Genomic DNA, 20,786 nt, shown 5'->3' on the forward strand with positions numbered 1-20,786 from the left:
TCTGCCACCAGGCTGAGCAGATCAGCCCCCTGCTCACACCTCACACAGCCGTTCTCACTACCCACCATCCATGCCCAGTGACAGGCTCTGGCACTCCCTGCAGCCTGAGACCTGGGTGGCTGCATGTCTTTGCCACAGCTCTGTCTGGATTCCCACATCCAGAGGACAGAGCTCTCTGCCAGGTGGATACCACAGCTCATCTCCTTCCGAGGGATTGATGACCACCAATGGAACTCACCTCCTGAGCTGGTAGGGGGAGTAGGACCTTCCTGCGCGAAATGACATGCAAACTGCTGCGCCACGCTCCGTGTCAGGTCACACATCATACAGAGATCATCCAATTTCTTTTTATTCTTGAGCTCCCTGAGGAGTTCTCTGTACAACCAGCCTCATCTTCTGCCTCACTTGCTTGACTTTCAAGGCAAGGGGTTTGCCAGCTCCTGGGCTTTTATAAGGTGATTCTTAAAAACTCACCAGCACTCATGGACCCCTAAGCCCTCAAATCCAGATTCCCAGGGGACACTGCTGAGAACCTCCCTGAACAGCTTCATGTTTCCTCTCCTGAAATCCAGCGACCTTTCTCCTGAAATCTGCTGACCTTTTTTCTTATTACACTCAGAATTTTAAACTGAACCATCTCATGGTCACTGTGGCCAAGACAAACACCTACCATCAGATCTCCCACAGGTCCTTCTCTATTCACAAACAGCAAGTCTAGGAGAGCATCTTTCCTAGGTGTCTCACTGAGTACTTGTGACAAGATGTTATCACAGCATCACACAACAGTAGGGGTTGGAAGGGACCTCTGGAGATCATCTAGGCCAAGCCCCCTGCTAAAGCAGGATCACCTAGAACAGTTTGCATAGGATCGCATCCAGGTGGCTTTCGAGTATCTCCAGAGAAGGAGACTCCACAGCCTCTCTGGGCAGCCTGTTCCAGTGCTCTGTCACCCTCAAAGTAAAGAAGTTGTTCCTTGTTTTGAGGTAGAAATTCCTCTATTCTAGTTTCTCCCTGTTGCCCCTTCTCCAATTACTGGGCACCACTGAAAAGAGTCTAGCCTCATCCTCTTGACAGCTGACCTGTAGATATTTATAACCATTGATGACACCCCCTCTCAGCCTTCTCTTCTCCAGGCTAAACAGACCCAGCTCTCTCAGCCTTTCCTCATGAGAGTGATGCTCCAGTCCTCTAATCATCCTTGTAGCCCTTTGCTGGATGGGGTTGCAGTGCCCCATGAGCAGAGTGTCCAGCCCAAGAGCAAAGCATTACGCCCCCAAGATGTGGGAGTAGCGGGTCGCTGCCCTGCCTCTCCCCACACTGCAGAGGAGGCAGGCTGGACAGAGGTGCCTAACTCATGGCTAGAAGAGGAAGAGGGCTGTTCCCACTGTGTGCTGCAGGAATGGGTGGGGAGGTCAGGCCAGAGGCACAGGTCAGGCTGCAAGCGGTCAGCACAGCTCCACAGAGCTCCACAGCTGTGCAGAGCACAGGGGCATGCTCAGATCCCGGGGGCAGGGGCGGGGGGCATCACCCCTTCCTTTCACTTACCTACCATGGCCAATAACCCCACGCACACGGCAGTCCACATGGCCCGGACCACTCTCTGTCACCTCCCTCCAGCTTCTCTCTGCCGGCAGAACAGCTCTGCCCACATCTTCCCTGCCTCTGCCTCTCTGCCTGCAGTCAGTCCTAGTCCCTCCACGTCACTCCCTCTCTGTATGACAACAGAGAAGGCGAGAGGTGGGGGCTGGAGGAGCAGCAGCAGTTGATGTTCGCTTGGCAGGAAAACCTCCGTTAGCCAAAAGGTGACATGACTGCAAGTGTTTCTGCTGGGACTTTGGAGCTGGCCCTGGGGGTGGCAGCTTGCCCTCCCAGGAGGTTCATGTCCCTTTCTGCTGCTGAGCTGCTGCTCCTGGATGGGACCACCCGGAGCCCAGCACTTCTTGGTCAGGGCACCCCTAGGCAGATGAGCTCCTCGCTCTGCTCCCTCCACTCTGACCCAGCACCCAACTCGCTCCCCCGTGCTGATGCTTCTCCAGCTGTCTCTTCCTGTGTAAACCTCTCCTTGACCCACCAAGGAACAAAGGCCAGGTGACCTCCAGGATACGGTTGGTTCTGAAGCTCTGGGGTAGATGTGCATACTCAAGACTCACAGCTCATCTCCAAAACTCATGTGTGTAGGACTCAGCAGGGATCAGGCTCTTGGGGCTGCTCAGCAGAGCAGGGACAATCCTTTCTCCGTGCTTAACCTACACAGCAGGAATGCAGATCTCCTCCTCGGACCTTTGTGGCCACAGGACGTGACACCTACTGAGCCCTGACACAGTGTCACCATCTTGACAGGTACCATCATTTTGGGGAGCACTGCCCACTCCACAGTGGCCCTCCACACACTGTCTGAATCCTTCCCCTCCCCTCTCTTTTCACCAGTGCTCCAACATGGCCCCTTGAGGAGGCAATCCAGGACAGGGCTTGGAAGGGGAGTTGCGGAGGACAGACGAACCCATTGAAACTGGAGGCTTGAGGCTGGGAAAAGAAGCAGGGGGATGCAGGGCCAGGGGGACCTATGGTGCCCTGCGTCACTTGGAGCAACACAACAAAGACACTATACTCATCATGTCAAAAGAGTTTTTGACTTAGCTCCTTCTGTTGCACTACTCTGGGGTGCCCTGAACAATAGGAGGTGTCAAAAGTCAATTCAAATCTACATTTCCATGTTCCAGTTGTACTTCTTCAATGCTCACTGTGCTTCTTCCTAGGCAAAACTTTCCCTGTCACTTTGTGCCCGTGGGAGAGACTGAGAAGGAAGAAAGAAGGTAACGGCACGTTCAGGGGTTTATGGGTGTTTGTGGGAGACTTTGCTGATGCTGCAGCACCTCTGTGCTGTTTCTGAGAAAAGCCACACCAGACTATTCCTGAGAAGTCTGGGAACAGCTTTGCTTTGCAGCAACCACAACAGACCTGTCTGCATTTAAACCCCCTCCTTCCATTTCTGTCCTGGACCTGCCCATGGCTCAAGCACTGTGCCCTTTTCCAGCTTCCTGGTGATGCAGAAATAGGTGGCCATGTCTGCAGGCGATGGAGAGAGCACTTCCAGCTACATCTGATTCCTGGAGGGGCCTGCAGAGCTGGTGACTCACGTCTGGAAGGAGGAAGCAATGTGCTGGAGTCCCGTGAAGGGATACTGAAACACTAGATGCTGCAGGTCTCTGCAAGGAGTCTGACGGATCCAGTCCCAAGTGTAGCTGCTGTCAGTGATGGGTACACCAGAGATGTGGCAGGTAAGCGTGAGAGACGGCTTATTCACAGCCCTCACCAGCACCATCTCTGGGTGCCCAAAGTATTCACTGGGATTCGATGGAAACAGCAAACATTGCTTCCAAAGGGGAAGGAATTGTGGAGTGTGAGAGGAGAAAGGGTTGGTATGATACATGAAAAGATGGCAAAAAGAAGGCTTAGAGCTCATTTGGGGACATAAACAGGTAGGACATCTCGGTCAGAATCAAACATTTGAAAACTCTATGCTGTTAACCACATGGCTCTCTGAGAACAACCCTGAACATCTGGGGGACTCGCCTCCCTGCCAGCTCCCAGGCCCAGAGCCAGGACCCTAGTGTGAGGTTTGTGTTAAAGCTCTGCTGGATTTCCTGTCTCCCTGCGAACAGCACAGAAGTAGCGGGCAGAGTCCTGAGGGTGCAGGTCCCGCAGGGACAGAGATGACTCGGAACGGGAATCATTCCGGGAGGCTGTGGCTCGACCCCTCACTGAGGGTCCATAACTTGGACTATCCCATATGTTGACGACAGAGACCCACTCCAGACTGCTACCCGGTGCCTGACGGTACCACAGAACGTTATAATCCTCGAAGGTGAAGCCGGATCCGCGGCAGGAGAGGTGCACGGAGTCCCCGGGCGCTCGCAGCCCTCCGCCGGTCTCCACCAGCCTCAGCTGCGCCCACAGCCCTGCGGACGGAGAGCGCAGGCAGCCGGGCAGGGCGCGCCCACGGCCCGAGGACGTTCACCCGCCGCCCCGGCGACACCCGCCCCGCCACAGCCACAGCCGCCACCCTCCTCTCTCCCGGCAAAGCCCCGCGACCGCGGCAAGGCACCGCCTGCCCTCCTCGGGGATCAGCCGCGCCTGCTCCCGCCACTGCGGCCCCGACCGCGGAACGAAAGCCTCCCTCTCCCTCTGCCTCTGCATGTGCCTGTGCATCGCCATCTCCCTCTCCCGCTCCCCCCCACGCCACCCGCTCCCCGCTAAAGAAGGCGAGCGCCAGGCGACAGCGCGCCCGGCGCGGGAGCAGCCGCAGCCCCGGGGCCCCGGGACGGGCAGAGCCGCCCGCGGCAGCAGCCCCAGCCGCAGCCGCAGCCCCGGGCCCAGCCCCGGCCTCGCTGCCCTCCCCGCCCGGCTCTCACCTGCCGGCCCCGCGGCCAAGGACAAGGCCAGGAGCCATGGCCCCAGCCCGGGCGCCACCATGCCCTGCCGCGCCGGGGCCGGCCGGGCACCAAGGGCCCGGCGGGAGCCGCAGAGGAGACGAGCGGAGCCGCGCTCGGGACCGCTCCTCACCGCCACGCCGCCTCGGCCCTTCGCTGGGGCAGCGCCCACGCCTCTGCCCGCCCCCAACAGAACACACCCGGCACCGCCCGGCCCGACCCCCCGGTGCCGCGGCCCTTTCGGGGGAGGAGATGGGGGGACGCGGGGAGGGACGCGGGGCAGGGGCGTCGCCAGAGGAGGAGCGCGGCGCCCCGGGAGACGAAGGCTCCTCGCCTGCGCCTCCCATCGCGCCTCCGCCGCTCTCCCGGCTTGTCGCCCTGACGTCGAGCCCTGCGGAAGGGGGTGGGCGCCTCGGCCAGGCGCAGCTGGGGACAGACGCAGCCCCAGCCCCAGCGCCAGGGACGGGCTGTCGGCCCGCAGCGTCCCCTCGCAGGACCCTCCCCGTGCCCCGCACCCCCAGCCCGCCCTGGCCTCACCCCCATCCCCTGCCCGCGCCCACAAGACGGATCTGAAAGAATCCCACAGACACGGGAGTCCACATAGGCAGAACTGCTCTGGCTTAGCTGTGCCCTCCTTTCCCCACATTTACCCTGCCTTTACACTTGTCCCCCCTGACTGCCCCACATTCACTCCACTCTCTGCTCCACTCAGAGCCCTCTTACTCCCTTGGCATTTGTCCTGTCTCTGAACCCTAAATCTGAGAGGTCATAAATGGCAAGTATTTGGAACTGCTAGGTCACCCTTCAGTGTCTTTTCCTGTCATCCTGCCAAGATACTACAAGGTGTCCCTCAGCTCCAGTGTGGTAATGCCCTTTTTAGTGCACTTATGGTTGTTCTGGTGGAAAAAGCTCCTGTGGGAGACAGGACCCATGTGGCTGCAGCAATCCCCTTGACATGTTCTATGGGGAGAACAGGCCAAGCTGAGTCCTGCCTGGGCTCTGGGCTGCCCAGACCAAATTGCCTTTGGCTACCCAATGCTACCGAACAGCGAGCACAACCCTGGAAGGACCCCGTCGTCGTCGTCATCATCATTGTTGCCGTCATCATCTTCATTTTCATCATCTTATTCATCCTTTTATTCATCTTCCTCTTTATCAACAGTCCAAGGAGGAGTGTTTCCAGCAGCTCAAGAAGGGGATCCTTCCCCTCTTCTCAGCACCGCAGAACTCACACCTGGAGTACTAGGAGTAATTCTGGGCTCTCCAGGATAGGGGAGACTTGGACAAACTGGGGAGAGTCTAGTGAAGGGCCATGAAGGTGATTATGGGATGGAGAACCTCTTACATCAGGAAAGGGCAAGAGAGCTGGGACTGTTTCCCCTGGAGAAGACAAGGCTCAGGGGGGATCTCAGCAACACAAACATATGAAGCGTGGGTGCAGAGAAGGCAGGGCCAGGCTCTCTTCAGCGGTGCTCAGTGACAGGGCAAGAGGCAATGCACACAAGCTCAAAAACAGAGGGCTCCATCTGAACATTGGGAAACGCTTTTGCACCATCAGGGTGGTCAACCCCAGGCACGGATTGCCCAGAGAGGTTGTGGATTCTCCATGCTTGGAGGTCTTCACAACCTGTCTGGACAACGTCTTGAGCATCTGGCTCTGGGTGGCCCTGCTGGAGCAGAGGGCTTGCACCAGATGACTTTCTGAGATGCCTTCTAACCTCAACCTCCCTGTAATTCTCTGAAAGACTCACAGGCACATCCACATCTTTGCAGGTGATACCTGCCAGGGCAAAGGGGAGAACTGCAACTCAGACTTTGCTATGTAAAGTCAGTTCTTCACTGGCCTAGGAGGGAGGCAAGGATGCTTAGCATAAAATTCCCCAGGGAATGTACTGGTTTATATTTTAGCCAGGTCCTGTGCAGGTGGGGGGCTTTATCCCGGATTCTGGTTGACTCCAGTTCTGCCCATGGTCATATGCCTGGATGACTGGCAGGTAAATTTTCTATTGTTTTCTGGTCAGTAAGGGGAGTTCTGAGCTGGGAAGAGCTGGCTTAGTTTGGGTCTTTGGGTCACATCCACCCTGAGGTTAAAGCTCATAGTCTCAGGTCATCTTCATTCTTCTACACAAGTGGTATTGCGTTTATTGTCCTTATGATGCTCTTGAAGGGATTTTAAAGGGATGTGTTTTACAGGAAATGAGTAATGAATACGATGACCAGGATTAGAGGGACCTTGCCTCCAGCTAGGTGGAGGAAAGGGACGAGGGACAACCGGGTTTATTAGATTGTGTGGATCCAATGGCGTGTCACGTCAGACCCGCAATAGTACGATGTTTAGTGGACACCGGTGTACAGTGTACCCTAGTGCCATCCAGATTTGAAGGGGCAGAACCCATCTGTATTTCTGGAGTGACAGGGGCATCCCAACAGCTAACTGTACTGGGGGCCGAAGTGAGCCTCACTGGGAATGAGTGGCAAAAGCCCCCCATTGTGACTGGCCCAGAGGCTCCATGTATTCTTGGCTTAGACTACCTCCGGAGAGGGTATTGCAAGGACCCAAAAGGGCCCTGGTGGGCTTTGGGCATAGCTGCCTTGGAGACAGAGGAAACTGAACAGCTGTCTACCTTGCCCGGTCTCTCAGAGGACCCTTCTGTGGTGGGGTTGCTCAGGATCAAAGAACAACAGGTGCCAATCTCTACCACAACTGTGCACTGACAGCAATACCGCACCAACCGAGACTCCCTGATTCCCATCCATAAGCTGATTCATCAACTGGAGAGCCAAGGAGTGATCAGCAGAACCCACTCACCCTTTAACAGACCCAGATGGCCAGTGCAAAAGTCTAATGGTGAGTGGAGACTGACAGTTGACTATGGTGCCTGAATGAAGACACCCTGCCGCTGAGTGCTGCCGTGCTGGACGTGCTTCAATATGACCTGGAGTCAAAGGCAGTCAAGTGGTATGCCACAACTATATTGCCAATGGGTTTTTCTCCATCCCTTTGGCAGCAGAGTGCAGGCCACAGTTTGCTTTCACTTGGAGGGTGTCATGTAAAAGCATACAGGTCTGACATGTGGCTGAGGGAGCCCCTCCCATTGAGGGGGTTCAGGTTCAGAAGGGACCCCCTTGCTTTCTAAACTGCATCTCAGAGAGGGGTCTAGGTATGGCTAAGTATAGTCTTAGTCCCAGACTTGGTCAACCATTTATGTCTAAAGGATTCTGTGTGTAGCCACTTATCAGAGTCAACGTTTGCTTGTCAGAGCCCCATAAGGATTCTAAATGTCAGATTTATACTTTTGGTGAGGTAGGACTGAGGCAAGTATCGTGTGCCAATTGGCCCTTAACAAGGCTTGTTGCGCTGTTGATCAAGGGTGAAGTACTGGAGAGCAAAGGTGTTCAATACAGAGGTGTGAAGGTCTGTTTAGCTTTACTGATGTTACGTCGGGCTGTGAGGCCTCCTCCTCACCCCAGGCGTCACTCAATGGATTCGAGTGGTAGATGGTCAGGCGCCACATCTGTCAAATGTCAAACAACCTCATAGACACCTGGGTCATTGGGACACATCAGCCCTGAGGTAAAAGGTCATAGTCTCAATTCATCTTCATTCTTCTACACAAGTGGTACTGCAGTTAGCATCTTGCCTTTCACCGCTGCTACCCTGATGTCTTACAAAAACAGCTTCTTTACATGTGTGTTGAGGAAATCTTGCTTTTCTCTTACAGTTTGTCCTGGATTCAGATGGGATAGAGTTAATTTTCTTCCTAGTAGGGAGTACAGTGCTGTGCTTTGGATTTAGGGTGGGAATACTGTTGATAGCACACTGATATTTTGGTTGTCTCCAGGCAATGTTTACACCAAGTCAAGGACTTTTCAGCTTCTCATACTGCCCCACCAGTGAGGGGGCTGGGGATGCACAAGAAGCACCGTGGCAAGGGACACAGCCAGGACAGCTGCCCCAAACTGGCCAAAGGGATATTCCGTTCATGCTCGGTATATAACTTGGGGTAAGCTGGCCGTGGGAACAACTGCAGCTTGGGAAATACTAGGGCATCGTTTAGCAGATGGTGAGCAGTTGTGTTGTGTATCACTTGTTTTATATGTTCTATTATTATTGTTATATCATCATTATCATTATCATTATTATTTTCTACCTGTCATGGTTTTACTCCAGCTGGAAGCTGAGCACCACGCAGCCGCTCGCTCACTCCCCCCTGGTGGGATGGGGGAGGGAATTGGAAGAGTAAAAGTCAGAAAACCCATGGGCTGAGATAAAGACAGTTTAATAGGTAAAGCAAAAGCCACATGTGCAAGCAAAGCAAGACAAGGAATTCATTCACCACTTCCCATCATCAGGCAGGTGTTCAGCCATCTGCAGGAAAGCTGGGCTCCATCATGTGTAACCCTTACTTGGGAAGACAAACGCCATCGCTCCAAACTCTGCAGCACACCCCTGCCCCTCCATCCTTCCTCTTCCCCAAGCCCCTTATAAGCTCAGCGAGTGGCTGCGTGGTGCTCAGCTGCCGGCTGGGGTAAAACCACAACAGTCCTTTTTGGCACCCAACGTGGAGCTCAAAGGGTTTGAGATAGTGACAGATTTGATTGGAATGTGCTAGATTGAATTTATAGCTGTTATTGCTGTTTAGCTATTAATTGGCAGGCCCCTGTGCTTGCCATGGGGCTTGCTTGCCTTACTGTATAGTAGAGTCTAGTGCTTGTTAGCGGCTGCTCTTTGCTGTACTGCTGTACTGCTTATCATCTCACTGCACTGTGCCTGGGAACATTTTAACGGCAATGGCAATGTGCCTGGGCTGGCAGATGGCCAGGGCATCACTGCTCTTCCTGTGCTGCTGTACTGGTGTGTTGGGTTTGCGTGGCAAAGTTTTGGTAGTGGGGGGGGCTACAGGGGTGGCTTCTGTGAGAAGCTGCTAGAAGTTTCCCCTGTGTCTGATAGAGCCAATGCCAGCCGGCTCCAAGACGGACCCGCCACTGGCCAAGGCCAAGCCAATCAGCGCCTCTGTGATAACATATTTAAGAAGGAAAAAAAACAGCTAGAGAGAGCTTTTGCAGCCAGAGAGAGGAGTGAGAAGATGTAAGAAACTCTGCAGACACCAAGGTCAGTGCAGATGGAGGGGGAGGAGGTGCTCCAGGTACCAGAGCAGAGATCTCCCTGCAGCCCCTGGTGAAGAGCATGGTGAAGCAGGCTGTCCCCCTGCAGCCCATGGAGGAAGGATGAGGGGGTGTAGAGATTCCACCTACAGCCCATGGAGGACCCCATGCCAGAGCAGGTGGAGGCACCTGAAGGAGGCTGTGGCCCATGGGAAGCCCACGCTGGAGCAGGCTCCTGGCAGGACCTGTGGACCCGTGGAAAGAGGAGCCCACGCCAGGGCAGGTTTGCTGGCAGGCCTTGTGACCCCATGGGGGACCCCACACTGGAGCAGTTTGCTCCTGAAGGTCTGCACTCCGTGGGAGAGACCCACGTGGGAGCAGTTCTTGAAGGACTGTAGCCCGTGGGAGAAACTCACATTGGAGCAGTTCATGAAGGACCGTCTCCCATGCTGGAGCAGGGGAACGATGAGAGGAGTCCTCCCCCTGAGGATGAAGAAGTGGCAGTAACAACGTGTGATGAACTGACCGTAACCGCCATTCCCCATCCCCCTGTGCCGCTGAGGAGGGCGGAGGTGGAAGCCGGGAGTGAAGTTGAGCCCAGGAAGATGGGAGGGGTGGGGGGAGGTGTTTTAAGATTCCATTTTATTTCTCATTCCTCTACTCTGTTTTGCTTAATAATAAATTAGATGAATTTCCTCTCTAAGTTCAGTCTGGTTTGCTTGTCATGATAACTAGTGAATGATCTCTCCCTGTCCTTATCTTGACCCATAAGCTTTTTGTTGTACTTTTTCTCCCCTGTCTAGTGAACGAGGGGAATGATAGAGCGGCTCTGGTGGGCACCTGGCCCCCAGCCAGGGTCAACCCACCACAACTGGACAGGCTGGAATTCCTGTGTGCACTCGAGTCGAAGGGAGTGTGACCTGTGGATGAGTCCATGTGGGAGCAAGACACCCCAAAGCGTCTGTGGCTATGAATAACTCCGTCCCACAGTAGGAATATTTTGAGGCGTCTACAACCATGGTTATTTCTGTGCTGCAGCAGGTATATCTTGAAGCGTGTGTGGCTGTGGTTATGTCTGTGCCGCAGCAGGTATAGCTCTGGAAGGATTGTGAGCCAAGGATAAGTCCACACTGGAGAAGGTACACCTCAAAGCATCTGTGGCAAGGATAAGTCCATGCTGCAGCAGGTACACCTTGAAGCATCAGTGGCTGTGCATGGGGTCATGCTGGAACATTTCAAAGTGTGTGGCCATCGATGAGCCCATGACAGGGCAGGTTTATTTCTGAAGGGACTAAAGTGACTGTGGGCAAGGCCACGCTGGAACAATTATATCTATGAAGGCATTGTGGCCCATAGAGAAGGCCGCGCTGGAACAGGTGCACCTCAAAGCGACTGTGGCTGTGGAGAAGTCTCTGCCACAGCAGGTGTACCCCTGGAGAGACTGTGGGTCATGGATTAGGCTCCACTTGGAGCAGGTACACCCCTAAGAGACTGCAGTCTGTGGATAAGTCCAAGCCGGAGCAGGGGCAAGGGGAGGTGTTCATTGCAATGGTAAACTTGATGGTCTGGCTCAAAGGGACCAGGGGTAGAAACTGTAGCGTTTATATTGTTGCAACCCATCATTTGAGTTGCATGTTATAGAAATTACTGTAGCAGGAACCACGTGAACCAATGGAGGACAAGCCTTACAAGAAGCAGTGCGAGTGCAGCAGTGGACCTGATCTGAGCTTTCTTTGGTGCCCAGTAACTCCACGCATCACACCACCTCTCCTGTCCTGAGTGACCACCATAACAGATGGGAGCCCAAAATCATGGCCTAAATGAACTCAGTGGACATTTTGTGGACATTTTGAAAGGGTGGTCCATAGACTAAGGGAATGATAACAGCATGTTATGTTACATTATGTTACGTTATATTATACCACAGGATGAGAATGGTGGTGGTGGTTAATGAGGATATATTGGATTGTGGGGGACCTGAGCATGACATCATATGGTATGGAATATCCCTTTGGTCAGTATGGGTCAGCTGTCCTGGCTGTGTCCCCTCCCAACTTCTTGGGCACCCCCAGCCATCCCACTGGAGAGGCGGTATAAGAAGCAGAAAAGGCCTTGGCTCTGTGTAAGCTCAACCATACCAAAAACATGTCTATATAACAAAAAGATCTCTATATTATCAGAACTGTTTCCAACACAAATCCAAAGCATAGCCCGATACTAGCTACTATGAAGAAAACTAACTCTATCTCAGCTGAAACCAGGACACTATCCTATCAAACAAACCTAGAGCCTGGCTTTGGAAGCATGGAGAATAACACGCATCCCCATCTGACCGCTTGACTGGCTGCTGCCTGGAGCCTGAGAGGCCTGTTGCTGGAGGCAGGGTTCCTGGACCGAGGGGAGGGGAGGGCAGGGAATTCAATCACACCCAAAGGCCCCTGCCGGAGGATTGCAGGGGGTACATGGCGGCATGTTGGCAGCGCATGAGGCCAGGAGGTCTATCTGCCAGTCAGAAAGCCAAGGATGCTGGAGTACTGCCAAAGCATTTCCAGCCGCCAAAGCTGTCTCTTAAAAGCTCTGGCTGGCCATCAGGCCTGACGCTGTCCTTTCAGGCTCCCCAGGAGAAGGGTGCAAGGAAGGGGAGCAGAACAGGAGCCACTTTGCTCCTCGGATAGCAGAAGGGTTGAGGCTGTAATGGACCTCTGGAAAAGGTCTAGTTGAACCCTCCTGCTCGAAGCAGGGTCAGCTAGAGTGGGCGTACTGGGACTGCTTGGGATGGAATTACTTTTCTTCATAGCAGCCTGTATGGGCAGCTGCGAGGTTTTCTGCCCAAAGCCATGTTGCTAACACACCGATGGTTTAGCTACTGCTGAACGGTGCTTACACAGCATCAGAGATGCAGCATCAGCATTCTCCATTTCTTACATTGCCCCACCAGCTGTACAGCTGACCACATCTGGCCAAAGGGATGTTCCATACTGCATGATGTCATGTGAAGCAATAAAAGCTGGGAGAAAGAAGGAGGAAAGGGGGATATTCAGAGTTATGACATTGGTCTTTTCCAAGTAGCTGCTATATGTGATGAAGGCCTGCTTTCCTGGAAATGGCTAAACATCTGCCTGCCGATGGGAAGCAGAGAATAAATTTCTTATTTTGCTCTGTTTGTGCATGCAGCTTTTGCTTTACTTATTAAAACTCTCTTTATCTCAACCCTGAATTTTTCTCTCTTTTACAATTCCAATTCCCTCCCCCATCCCACTACAGGTGACTAAGCGAGCAGCTGCGTGGGGCTTAGCTGCCTTCCGGGGTTCAGGACGGTAGGCTGCCCACAACCTTGGAGTCAGGGGAAGGAGTTTGTGAAGAACTGCAGACCATGGGAAATACCCATGATGGAGATGTTCATGAAGAACTGTTTCCCATGGGTGGGACACCTCGCTGTAGTATCAAGAAGACAAGCATGAGAAGGAAGGAAGGAAGGAAGGAAGGAAGGAAGGAAGGTAGGTCAGAAAAAGTAGGTTATGAACTGACTGCAACTCCCATTGCCTGTCCCTGTTCACAGCCCAGATGGAGGAGGTAGAGAAGTAGGGAGTGAAGTTGAGCCTTGGAAGAAGGGAGGTGTGGGGGATGGTGGGTTTAGGTTTGTTCTTATTTCTCATTATCCTACTCTGATTTCATTGGCAATAAATTAATTTCCCCAAGCTGAGTCTGTTTGGCCTGTGACTGTAAGTGCTGGTCATCTCCCTGTCCTTGTCTCGAACCATCTGCCTGTCATTGCACGTTTTCCCCGTTCAGAGGAGGAGCGAGACTGATAGAGTGGCTCGGTTGGCACCTGGTGGCCAACAAGGTCAAACCACCACACCTTGTCTGCTTCTTCTTCCTGCACAGATCATCTGTAGCAGGACATGCCGTGTTCGCTACGGCCCCTAAACCTGTGGAGGGCTGGAGTGTTGTTCTGGCCCAGGGCACCCTCCATATCCTCCTTCCTGGAGTTCCTCTACTGGTTCCCCTCCTTCCATGCTGGCTCTCAGTCTACACACATGAGCATATATGCACACAGAGACAACGCAAACAACACAACAGAGAGACCATTCATCATGTCCAGGGGAAAAGACACGGTTTGGCTCAGCTCCATCTCTTGCACTACTCTGGCGCTCCCTGAACAATTTCAGGTTTCAAAATTCAATTCAACTCTAGATTTCCATGTTCAAATTGTACTTCTTCATTGCTCACTGTGCTTCTTCCTCAGATACCGAGTGCTAGATTAAGGCAGACAGGGGATTCCTTGAGCCAGGGAATCCCAAGGAAGAGCAGACAGAGCTGTCAGGAGCTGGCAGCTCTTACGAGGGAGACCGATGTGGCTTGGGTATTGCCTTGAGCAACCACAGGAAATTTAAATGGCCCTCGGGAGCGCCAGTGACCCAGAGCGCTGCGAACAGGGTGGGCAAGCAGTGCACAGCACGTCAGTTCGTGTAGCTGTACATGTGGGAGGGCATGCAGGGAGAGCCCTGCAACCTGCTTGTGGATCCACAGCCCAGGGAAGTGCTCTAGGTCTCTGCCAAAATGGTGGACACTCACCTCAGAGCTAAAACCAGTGTTTCTATGGAGAACATCTCCCCTGAGATGTCTGATTCATCTGCTCAGACAGAAGTGACCAGACCCTTCTCCTGGTGAAAAGGGAAGTACCTGCACAAGGTGTGCACAGGTTGACGATCTGTTACGTCAGGTGGTCAAGTTGCACGAAACAGTTAAAAGGCTGTGCAGTAGTAGAGGGGCTGAGACAGCTGAGACCAAGAACCTGTAGCAGGCACCACTGAGAATGAGGCACCTTGGACCCTGGTGACCCACAAAAGTAGGACTGCGGTTCAATCTCCACCCTCCAGCTTCACAACCAAAAACAGATATGAAGCTTTAACAGCTATAGACACCTGGCCTTCTGGAATGCCAGACCCTGGAGGTAGGAAAGAAAGTCCAGAGAAAGGAAGATTTCCCCTTGGGCAAGGAGGACAGGGTTAGAGAACATCTAGGCAAACTCAACACCTACAAATCCATAAGCCCTGATGGGATGCACCCACGATTGCTCAGGGAGTTGGCAGATGTTATTGCTAAGCCATTCTCCATCATCTTTGAAAGGTCAAGGAGAACAGGAGAGATGCCTCAGCACTGGAGGAAAGCCAATGTCATTCTGGTCATCCAAAAGGGCAGGAAGGAGGACCCAGGAAACTACAGGCTAGTCAGGATTACCTCCGTAGCTGGACAGGTGATGGAACAGCTCATCTGGGGGTCATGTCTGAGCATGTGGAGGAAAAGAAGGCTATTAGGAGTGGTCAGCATGGATTCACCAAGGGGAAATCACACCTGACCAATCTGATAGCCTTCTATAGGCAAGCTTCGGAAGTGTGAGTTAGATGAGTGGACAGTGAGGTGGATTGAATGGCAGAGCTCAGAGGGTTGTGACAAGCAGCCCAGAGTGTAGTTGGAGGTCTGTAGCTAGTGGTACTCCCCAGGGGTCAGTACTGGCTCTGGTCTTATTCAACGTATTCATCAATGACCTGGACAAGGGGACAGAGAGTACCCTCAGCAAGTTTGCTGATGATACACAACTGGGAGGAGTGGCTGATAGACCAGAAGGCTGTGGTGCCAGTCAGCAAGATCTGGACAGCCCTGAGTGTTGGGCGGAGAGGAACCTAACGAAATTCAACAAAGGCAAGTGCAGGGTCCTGCACCTAGGGAGGAATAACCCCAGGCACTAGCACAGGACAGGGGTTGACCTGCTGGGAAGCAGCACTGTGGAGAAGGACCTGGGAGTCCTGGTGGACACCAAGCTCTCCATGAGCCAGCAATGTGCCCTCATGGCCAAGAAGGCCAATGGTATCCTGGGGTGCATTAAGAAGAGTGTGGCCAGCAGGTCGAGGGACGTTATCCTCCTCCTCTACTCTGCCCTGGTGAGGCCACATCTGGAGTTCTGTGTCCAGTGCTGGGCTCCTCAGTTCAAGACAGGGAACTACTGGAGAGAGGCCAGCACTACAAGGATGATTAGGTGATAGGAGAGCATCTCTCTTATGAGGAAAGGCTGACAGAGCTGGTTCTGTTTAGCCTGGAGAGGAGAAGACTGAGAGGTCTTCTAAATGCTTCTAAATATCTAAAGGTCAGGTGTCAAGAGGATGGGGCCAGACTCTTTACAGTGGTGCCTGTTGACAGGACAAGAGGCAACGGGCACAAATTGGAACACAGGAATTTCCACCTGAATATGAGTTTGGTGGCTTAACCCTGGATGGATGCCAGATGCCTACCAAAGCCGCTCTATCACTCCCCCTCCTCAACTGCAAAGGGGAGAGAAAATATAACGAAAGGCTCGTGGGTCGAGATAAGGACAGGAGAGACCATTCACCAATTACCGTCATGGGCAAAACAGACTCAACTTAGAAAAAATTAATCTAATCTATTACCAAACAAACCAGAGTAGACTAATGAGAAGTCAAACCAAGTCTTAAAACACCTTCCCCCCACCTCTCCCTTCTTCCTAGGCTTAACATTACTCCCCGTTTTCTCTCCCTCCTCCCCACCAGCAGCACAGGGGGACAAGGAATGGCGGTTGTGGTCAGTTCATCACACGTTCTCTGCTGCTCCTTCCTCCTCTGGGGGAGGACTCCTCACACCCTTCCCCTGCTCCAGCGTGGGGTCCCTCTCACAGGACACAGTCCTCCATGAACTTCTCCAAAGTGAGTCCTTCCCACAGGCTGCAGTTCTTCACAAACTACTCCAGCATGGGTCTCTTCCATGGGGTATAGTCATTCAGGAACAGAGAGCTCCAGCGTGGGTCCCCCGCGGGGTCACAAGTCCTGCCAGCAAACCTGCTCCAGCATGAACTCCTCTCTCCACAGGTCCTGCCAGGAGTTTGCTCCAGCCTGGGATTCCCACAGCCTCCTTCTGGTGTCTCCACCTCCTCGGGCATGGGGTCCTCCTTGCACTGCAGGTGGATATCTGCTCCACCGTTAACCTCCATAGGCTGCAGGGGGACAGCCTGCCTCACCATGGTCTTCACCATGGGCTGCAGGGGAATCTCTACTCCGGCACCTGGAGCACCTCCTCCCCCTCCATCTTCACTGACCATGGTGTCTGCAGAGTTTTTTCTCTCACATATTCTCACTCCTCGCTCTGGCTGCAAAAACTGCTCCTAAGGTTTTATTTTTCCTTCTTACACATGTTATCACAGAGGTGCTATCACTGTCACTGATGGGCTTGGCCTTGGCCATCAGAAGGTCTGTCTTGGAGCTAGCTGACAGTGGCTCTATCGGACATGGGGGAATCTTCTAGCAGAAGCTACCCCTGTAGCCCCCTCGCTACCAAAACTTTTCAAAGCAAACCCAAAACAATGAGGAAAAGCTTCTTCACTTGGAGGGTGACAGAGCACTGGAACAGGCTGCCCAGAGAGGTTGTGGAGTCTCCTTCTCTGGAGACATTCAAAACCCACCTGCACATGATCCTGTGCAACCTGCTCTAGGTGATCCTGCTTTAGCAGGGGGGGATGGACTATATAGTCTCCAGAGGTCCCTTCCACCTCTATCATTCTCTGCTTCAGTGATTATGTAAAACTTTTTCCTTATTGCTTTGTGCCTGCAGAAGAGACTGAGAAGGAAAAAAGAAGGTAACGGCATGTTCAGGGGTTTGTGGGTGCTTGTGGGAGACTCTGCTGATGCTACTGCTGCTGCAGCACCTCTATGCTTGTTTCCGGGAAAAGCCACACCAGACTATTCCTGAGAAGTCTGGGAACAGCCTTGCTTTGCAGCAACCACAAAAGACCCAGCTGCATTTAAATCCCCTCCTTGCTGTTCTGTGCTGGCCCTGCCCACGGTTCAAGCACTGTGCCCTTTTCCAGCTCTCTAGTGATGCAGAAATAGGTGGCCGTGTCTCCAGGCAATGGCGAGAGCACTTCCAGATACAGCTGGTTCCTGGAGGGGCCTGCAGAGCTGGTGACTCACGTCTGGAAGGATGAAGCAATGTGCTGGAGTCCCGTGAAGGGATACTGCAACACTAGATGCTGCAGGTCTCTGCCAAGAGTCTCACGGATCCAGTCCCAAGTGCAGCTGCTGTCGGCGATGGGTACACCAGAGATGTGGCAGGTAAGCGTGAGAGACTCTGAGACCTTCCCTACTGTGGGGCCAGAGGCCTCTGTCTGCACCTGAGAAAGGCCACCCACAACCCCGGGAGACAAGCATGAGAAGCAAGGAACAGCTCAAGCCAGCGCTTCATCTACTCCACCTCTTCCCTGGCCTTCTACTTGTGATCTCCAAAATCCAGCAGGTGCAATCACATGGGCTCACAAGCTCTGGCTCTTGTTATAGTCTCAGATCTGGCAGAGTAGAACAGACTTCCCCTTTCTCCCAGGGAGATCCCAAATGACCCTCGGGATTTCCCCATCTCTTCTGCTCCCTCCTCAGGCAGGAAAACTCCTGGGCTGGACTGAGTAAATCTGAGCCGTGCCCAAAAGCAGAGAAGGGCTATTCACAGCCTTCACCAGTTGGGCCGTCTCTGGGTACTTGTACTACCGGGATTCGATGGAAACAGCAAAACTTTTTTCCAAAGGGGAAGGAATTGTGGAGTGTGAGAGAAGAAAGGGTTGGCATGACACACGGGAAGAAGGGAAACAGAATGGTCAGAGCTCATCCGGGGACATAAAAAGGTAGGACATCCCGGTCAGAATCAACCATTTGAAAACTCTATGCTGTAAATACATGAATCTCTGAGAACATCTGGGGGACTCACCTTCCTGCCAGCTCCCAGGCCCAGAGCCAGGGCCCTGGTGCGAGGTTTGTGTTAAAGCTCTGCTGGATTTCCTGTCTCCGTGCGAACAGCGCAGAAGTAGCGGGCAGAGTCCTGAGGGTGCAGGTGCCGCAGGGACAGAGATGACTCGGAACGGGAATTGTCCCGGGAGACTGTGGCTCGGCCCTCCACTGCTGGGCCATAATTTGTACCACCCGATGCCCAGATGACGGAGACCCACTCCAGACTGCTACCCGGTGCCTGACGGTACCACAGAACGACATAATCCTCGAAGGTGAAGCCGGATCCGCGGCAAGAGAGGTGCACGGAGTCCCCGGGCGCTCGCAGCCCTCCGCCGGTCTCCACCAGCCTCAGCTGCGCCCACAGCCCTGCGGACGGAGAGCGCAGGCAGCCGGGCAGGGCGCGCCCACGGCCCGAGGACGTTCACCCGCCGCCCCGGCGACACCCGCCCCGCCACAGCCACAGCCGCCACCCCCCTCTCTCCCGGCAAAGCCCCGCGACCAGGGCAAGGTACCGCCTGCCCTCCTCGGGGATCAGCCGCGCCTGCTCCCGCCACTGCGGCCCCGACCGCGGAACGAAAGCCTCCCTCTGCCTCTGCATGTGCATGTGCATGGCCATCTCCGTCTGCATATGCATCTGCATCTGCATCTCCCTCTCCCGCTCCCCCCCACACCACCCGCTCCCCGCTTCCCCGCTAAGGAAGGCGAGCGCCAGGCGACAGCGCGCCCGGCGCGGGAGCAGCCGCAGCCCCGGGGCCCCGAGACGGGCAGGGCCGCCCGCGGCAGCAGCCCCAGCCCCGGGCCCAGCCCCGGCCTCGCTGCCCTCCCCGCCTGGCTCTCACCTGCCGGCCCCGCGGCCAAGGACAAGGCCAGGAGCCACGGCCCCAGCCCGGGCGCCACCATGCCCTGCCGCGCCGGGGCCGGCCAGGGACCAAGGGCCCGGCGGGAGCCGCAGAGGAGACGAGCGGAGCCGCGCTCGGGACCGCTCCTCACCGCCACGCCGCCTCGGCCCTTCGCTGGGGCAGCGCCCACGCCTTTGCCCGCCCCCAACAAAACACACCCGGCACCGCCCGGCACCCGGCCCGACCCCCCGGGTGCCGCGGCCCCTTCGGGGGAGGAGAAGGGGGGGCACGGGGAGGGACGCGGGGCAGGGGCGTCGCCAGAGGAGAAGCGCGGCGCCCCGGGAGACGAAGGCTCCTGGCCCGCGCCTCCCAGCGCGCCTCCGCCGCTCTCCCGGAACCCAAAAGCTGACAGGGGGTAAAGGGCAACTAGGTGGCATTGTCAGGACACCCTTGGGTGTCTCGTCCTCTTCTTCCTGCCACGACACTGCAAGGTGTGCCTCGGCTCCAGTCTGCTAATGCCCTCTCCGCTGCAACTGTGGTTGGCCTGGTGGGAAAATTTCTTGCAGACAACAGCTCCTCTGTGGCTGCAGGAGAAGGGCTTCCTCAGGAGCATCTGCTGCCTGGTCCCAAAGGGACACTGCCATTACCAAGCCAGATGAAGGTATTGGGACCTTTGCATCATGGGATCAGTACTCACCTGGCTTGTCCCTGCATGGGAGACCTCCTCAGTTCCATCTCATCATCCTCTAATGTGCCTGAAAACCAGTGTCCTGGTTCTGGTAAGGATAGAGTTAATTTCACAAGGAGCCAGGACAGGTGACCCAAGCTGGCCAGGGGCTATTCCATACCATGTGATGCATGCCATGCTTACCATAAAAGGGGGCTAGTCAGGCAGGTTCAGATTCCGCGTGGCTCCGGGATGGGTTGAGCGTCCAGTGTCCGGTCGGTCGTTGGACTGGTAAATTGTTCTCTATTATCACCCACTGTTAATATCTGTTTGCCGTTGTTTTTCCGTTCTCCTCCCAAGCCCGCTGGGGGAGGGGTGAGTGAGCAGCGCGTGGCACTCAGCTGCTGGCTGGGGCTAAACCACGTCAACCAGCAGGGCTGTTCACCCACTGCATGGCTTTAACCAGCTCATGGCAACAGTCCAAATGGAAATGAGAGAAGTGGGAAACACCTGACATGTTCCAACCAAACATCAGTTGACCTGAGTGGGCACAGGCTTATATTGGGCTGCACATAGGTTGGGAGCTCCTGCAGCGCGCTGTGCTGCACATTTCCCTGTTGCAGGATGAACTCAGCACCAAATAAATCATAGTGGGAGAACCTGGAGGTGCCAGGCACATGATGCCCACCCCAGCGCATGTTCCTATCTTTGCTACAGCTCCAGGTGCTGGGTCAGTGTTACGGTGCTTCATTAGCTACCTAATCCAACTGTTGTTACTGCTTCAGCTCTCGCTCAGCATAGAAGGATAGCTTTAAACTGGACGTGGAGGAAGGATGAGACACTTGTGGGTCACAGCTCAGGACAGAGATAGCTGACTGATGACACCCAGTAGGAAAAGGCTTTGCTAGACCCTGGTAAAACCTGGATACAGTTAGGTGTGTGGGGGAGTCAACACAGTCCC

General features: G+C 54.5%; 1 protein-coding gene and 1 gene segment (V, D, J or C); both read right to left on the minus strand.

Moving 5' to 3' along the window:
• Positions 1-20,786, minus strand: part of LOC129195352 (M1-specific T cell receptor alpha chain-like) — a 431,139-nt gene that overhangs the window by 158,328 nt on the left and 252,025 nt on the right. The gene's annotated exons all lie outside the window — the stretch shown is intronic.
• On the minus strand, positions 17,879-19,319 carry LOC129195358 (Ig heavy chain V region 914-like). The segment is given in 2 exon segments: positions 17,879-18,685; positions 19,159-19,319. Coding segments are annotated over 2 exon segments (396 nt in total).

Source organism: Grus americana, chromosome 22, assembly GCF_028858705.1.
Source record: "Grus americana isolate bGruAme1 chromosome 22, bGruAme1.mat, whole genome shotgun sequence".
NCBI lineage: Eukaryota > Metazoa > Chordata > Aves > Gruiformes > Gruidae > Grus > Grus americana.